General features: G+C 42.9%; 1 protein-coding gene across 1 annotated transcript; it reads left to right on the plus strand.

The window, feature by feature from the left end:
* Positions 1 to 3,135: 3,135 nt before the first annotated feature.
* LOC147903514 (uncharacterized) lies at positions 3,136 to 5,207 on the plus strand. The gene is made up of 5 exons (XM_087401416.1): positions 3,136 to 3,479; positions 3,570 to 3,701; positions 3,798 to 3,835; positions 3,912 to 3,978; positions 4,342 to 5,207. Exons 1-5 carry the CDS (start codon positions 3,150 to 3,152, stop codon positions 4,876 to 4,878), a joined length of 1,104 nt encoding a protein of 367 aa, XP_087257542.1. The 5' UTR covers positions 3,136 to 3,149; the 3' UTR covers positions 4,879 to 5,207.
* The last annotated feature ends 504 nt before the right edge of the window (positions 5,208 to 5,711 follow it).

Below are 5,711 nucleotides of genomic sequence, written 5' to 3' on the forward strand. Positions count from 1 at the left end.
ACACCTTGCCAAAGCAGTAGTCACAATGGTCTTACCTTCCCTATTTTATAAGAAAGAAAAATCAATAATTATCAAAAGCCAAACCAAGATCTTTCCAAAGAGGTCTTCTTTTCTACATGTCTTCTCATCAATATTCCTCCACAAAAAGTCCAAATACTTATCAAAAGGGAATTAAACTTTCATACCATGAGGAATAAGGTGTCAAAAATGAGGCTCTGCAGCTCATAGTTAACCATGAATATATGCTTGGTCATAAAGGAAAAGTTGTTACACAATACTGTATCGGTCATGCAAAATTCTCCCATTAAGTATAAATGCTTCTAGTGTTCAAGCATACACATCATCACCCAACCATCAGCTGGAGGACAACATGATCTCCAAGGGGATGTGTGTGTGTGATGCAACTGCTCACAAAAAAAAAAGTGTGCATGCATGTGCGCGAACATGTGTGTGAACGTTTTCATAAGCATGGGCACGTGCATGTGTGTGTGTAAGCATGGGCATGTGTGTGTATAGTCAAACTTGTGCCCAAAAAACATATGTGTGACCATATGTCAGATTGGAGGCCTATTACTTTGATGCCTGTAGTTTACAAACTCATTGCCAAAATGATTGTGCATAGGCTTCACAGGATACTGGATGTGGGACTTCATCCTCATTAGTATGGGTTTGTGCCGCGAAGACAAATCCATGACAATATATCCAATGCCTTGACTGCAATTGAATATGCTAAGTATTTGCATCAAGATGTTCTTATATTGCAGGTGGATATTGCTAAGGCATTTGACACTGTTCAATGGGATTTTATCTCTCAAATCATGACAAAGTTGGGCTTTGGTCCCAAGATGGCAAATGCAGTCTACTGGCTTTATTCTGGCTCTGCTTCTCAGTGCATTCTTGGGGGTCATCTATCTCGGTCATGGACATTGGGTTGATCAGTTAGATAGGGCTGCCCTCTTAGTGCTCTCTTCTATGCCATTGCGACCCATCCCCTTTTAATGTATCTTGATCATCTTACAAACACAGGATAGATGACTGGTCTTAAAATCCCTGGGGCGGCATCTTTTTTAGCTCAAGCATATGCTGATGATTCCTTCTTTATGCCACAGAATTCTCCCCGGGAAGTTCACATGCTTATGACCACTCTTTCATTGTATGGTTTGGCAGCGGGATTGCATGTCAATTTTGACAAATCTAAATTACTTCCCCTAAAACAATGTGACTGGCATTCTATTCTTTGGCGAGTTCAGGTGGTGCATTTCAAAGATGTAGTCAGGCATTTGGGATATCCCATAGGATGGCATATTACCAGGAAGCAGCAGCTAAAATGGATCTTCCAAAGACTTCAACATAAACTGGAATACTAGAAGATTTCTACTTGGCCTCTTCATGTCAAGCTCAGAATAGTACAGTCCATTGTAATGTCCTATGTCTAGTTCTATTTGCCTTTGCTGCATTGGTCCTCCAAGGATATTTCAGCCTTTATGTCTCAAGCTATGGAGATGTTATGGAGGACAAAAACTGTTGTGAAAGCATTGAGACTGATGAAGATGGAAATGGTGTGCTCTCCTATGATGCATGGTGGACTTAATGTCCTCAATATAAGATATCATGTACTTGCAAGGAAGGCGACTATGCTACATACTTTTTTCCGCCAACAACAGCCATGGACTTGTATGCAAGCATCCATGTGTGTCAACATGAGGACTTGTGCTTATGGTCATTGAAATACTGATCATTGGGAGGTTGTCATTGGGAGATTTGTAGGGAAGATACCTAGCTGTCCTTTCTCTACTGCTCTGATACTTGACTGGAAACAAGTACTTTCTATAGTCTAATGGGCTCCACATAATTGCTCGGGGACAAACTCAATGAGAAAAGAAAGTATTCATTTGAGTGCCATCTTTGACATTCCACTCGCTTTACAGGAACCTGTTCAAGCATACAATCTGATGAAATTAGATACATACATGATGTGGTAGATGATCAGGGCTATGTCTTATCTTTTCCTCAGGCCACTGCTTCCTATGCACTGGGAATGCATCATAGGTCTATATGGAAGAAAATTGCTAATTTATTACATCCTTTTCTACTTGTTCCTCCTGTGGCTGACATGCTTACGAATTGGCAATTGCAACCCTTTGCTACATGCACTCATCCTGTTCCTCTTCCTGCCTTAACCTCCATCAAAGCCTACAAGCTTCTTCAGCCTGCTCCATGGATTCAACAATATGCTAATTCTCTGTGGCATATAAGGAAGCCCCTCTCATGGTGGCGGAAGAATCTCGGGATGTTATGGAAGTGTAAAATGCCATTGAAACAAATACTTTTTCTTTGGAGATGTATGACAAGCACATTGTCAGTGGGGGTCACACTTGCTAAACGTCACATTGCACCATCCACATGTTTAGGCTGTCAGGCTCCTTCAGAGATTGTTCTTGATTTGCTTTGGTACTGCCCGTCTTCTAGGATCCTCCTCAGGAGAATTTCAGGTTATCTTCGGCTCCGTTTCCCGAGTCACAAATTTGGGAAACATTTCTGGCTCTTTGGCAGATTGATGAGGTCTTTGTCTCAATACTCACTATTTCTCTCTTGGGTGAGATATTGGGCTCTTTGGACAATCTGGAGTGAGCATAATTTGGCATACTTGGGTCGGCCGATTCACAAGTCATATGAATCTTTCCGAGCCTCATTGCGGCAATCCTTATATGATGCCTGCCATGAGGGTGATATGGATGCTTCTTGCATAGAGCTTTTCTTTTTATGTTTTTGATCTTTGGGATACTCTCCATTTCGGAGACCTCCCATCATGTAAATTTATGAGCATATAAATATACTGCATTGGATATTACCAAAAAAAAAAGTGTCTGCAAAGGCTATGCATTATGTGTGTGCAAGGGGTGCATGTATATATTGTATTGATGTTTATAATGAGGTAGTCCTCATACAACCATTTTATTGGCCGGTTTAGGCACTCAATGGCCAACTCCTCCAACATTCGCCACTAACCTCCAGCCGCTACACCAATCAAATGGTGATAACCACCGTGGTGGGTGTGAACCACTGACGAACCTCCAATGCGGTTTCCTCCTCCAGAGGGGGGGCCCAAGGGGGGGGGGGGGGCGGACATGATATCATGTGTATATGAGATGATGATGGTGAGGCAAACAATGATGGCAATTGGGGCTGTGTTTTGGGGTGTGGAAGGGAGCATGGACATTTTGCAACACAAGGAGCTGATAGTGCCTCTCGAGGTCGGAAGCTCATGGGCGTTGCTTCATCATCGTCCCCCTCTGCCAACGGCTCTCAAGACTCCTCCCCGAATTGCGACGAGAAACAAGCTTCAACGACAATGGATGACCCAGAGCTCCATCGATGAGGTTTTGCTGTTCAAAGGAACGTTGAAACGACGAACTCCTTGGCGATTTCACGCTTCTCTCCACACGCAAGCCCACTTGGGCGAATTTCTCCATAATCAGGTAGCTTCCCCTTAGCCCCAAGGATCTCAATTCGGCTCTTTCGTGTGATCATCGAGACTCCTGCCATCATCATTTTGCTGCCCCCTGTAGGTCGTTCTGGCCGCAGTCACTGCAAGCCTTTCAGGGCAGATTTTGAAGCCCTTTACATACGCCCTGCAAGGAAAGGGTTTTAATTGGAAGTTGGTACTTACATCGGGGGGCCTGCCTTCCGCCCACTCTGCTGTAAGTCCTTTGCTATGAATTGCTCTAGCTTGCCGCTCTCTGCCAGCTATAATTCTACTTCACAGTTCTTGATTTTTCCGTTCATGCCCTACACAGATTGTAACGTCAGCGTGCACCTCCCTTGCCCTTGAAAGGTACCCTCTTTGCTTTGATTGCAGAATTTCTGATGTCCAAACATGTGTCAAGCTTCTGATTCCTTACCTCTCACAGGGGCCTTGCGGATTCCCTTTTTGGTCTCTCTGTCATGTACGCCGCCATTGTCATGTATGATGCTCAGGTTGGTTAGCTTCCCCTTATTTTTGGATCTTGAACTGAATTGTAAATGCTGGTCACCTTCATCATCTTGGGACCTTTGAACTGAAATTTGAAGAACAGGATCAGTTCAAAAATTAAACTATTTGCCAATGTTCCTGTTTCATTTCACAAAAAAAAAAAAAGTCCTATAAGGAAGTATATTGTGATGCAAATTATTATAATAGTTGAGCTTGGGCTGGTAAATCTAAGGGAACATATCAGACCTCTGTTCCCATTTGTATTCTGTATAAACAGCAATTTTTCTTTAGGCGAAGGCTGGTATTTTACCTCCCTTTCTAAGCTTGCAAGCGTTCTCCATCGTTGTTCAACATTGCGTCAAGGACAGGGCGTCAGGAGAGCAGTTGGAAAGCAAGCTGAAGTTATAAACAGCCTGGTAATTCCAGATCGTGTAGCTGCAGACAATTGCCAACATTCATATATTCCAGATGGGAAGCCTGTTAATTACCCCGGTGGACTTGAACGCAAGTCCTCAGATGATTCTGAGTCTCCTCCTGTGAGATTACAATCGATGGGATTAACATTATCCTCTCTGAAAGATAAAAATTCAGTTTTGCCGTCTGTGGCAAGTAGGCAATCTGGCAGTTCACAAGGGAACTCACTTCCCACAGGCATTGCAGATAGGGTTGATGAAGGAAGTGATGCATACAGTAGGTCTGAGGAGTTCTTTGAAGTAACCAGAGTACTCCCTAGTGTTGAGGCTGGCAACGTAGATTTGCAAGAAATTGGACAGTTGGGTGGCTGGCGGCACATTCCTCTGAAAGAGTCTGTTGGTCATACTAAATTGGAAGTCTTTGTGGGAGGACTATGGGGCGTCTTCATCAGTATAGCTCTTAATGTTTGTCAAAATCAGTCAATGAAGTAAGGTGGCTAGGATCGACCAACAGCAGATATTTATGCTGTGGTGCCGAAAGGCAATACAAGGCAATGCTCTTATAAAGTTTCTTATATTGTTCTTCAATGCAGCTTACCTCAGGTTGATAGGTCATTCTTTTATCAGGAATTGCCTTTTATCAAGGCTGTCAGGGGCAGCATTTTGTATACGCAATGAAACATTTTTTAAAGAAACATCTTCTTCTTTATCAAATAGCTTCTCATCGTTCATCCTTGATTGGTGCAGTTTTGCACAGGACTTGCAAAGGAAATAGTGGTTGCCAAATGTGTCTCCTTTGGACATGAGACTGTTTTAAATGTGTCTGCTTTGGACTAGCTCTCATAACTGCATTAGAGTCTGTCTTTTTGTATTTTAACCTTAATGAAAGGAAAATTGGGGCATTTGCTCTCGTAACTTGTTAGTCAGAATGAAAGGAAAACTTGAACATAAGTGTTTGTGAGATAAAATGTGGAACTCCTAATCGGAAGGTGGCAACGGGGGGTGGGGTCAATGATTGCTACCTGTAGCTTTACTTCAAGAAGTGATGAAGCTTACCATATACACAATGAAGCTCAACCCTGTGGGTGTGGGTAGGTGGATGCCTGTGCGTGTCTGAAACAGTATACTGATACCACGATCTGCACCCGCCAATGGGGGCCATTGAACTTCAAACTGTTGAACTTCAAACTGTTAAGGATGCTAGAAAGAATGGAAAATGGATGGTTATTGAGAAGGGCAACTCATTATTGAGGCTTTCCACCCTAGAAGTGGGTGTTTTGATAACCTTTAGTACAAAGCAACATCAGTTAATGCAAAGAGTAATA

Source organism: Dipteris shenzhenensis, chromosome 3, assembly GCF_047967505.1.
Source record: "Dipteris shenzhenensis isolate YYH24624 ecotype China chromosome 3, Dip_SZ_1.0, whole genome shotgun sequence".
Taxonomy (NCBI): Eukaryota; Viridiplantae; Streptophyta; class Polypodiopsida; order Gleicheniales; family Dipteridaceae; genus Dipteris; species Dipteris shenzhenensis.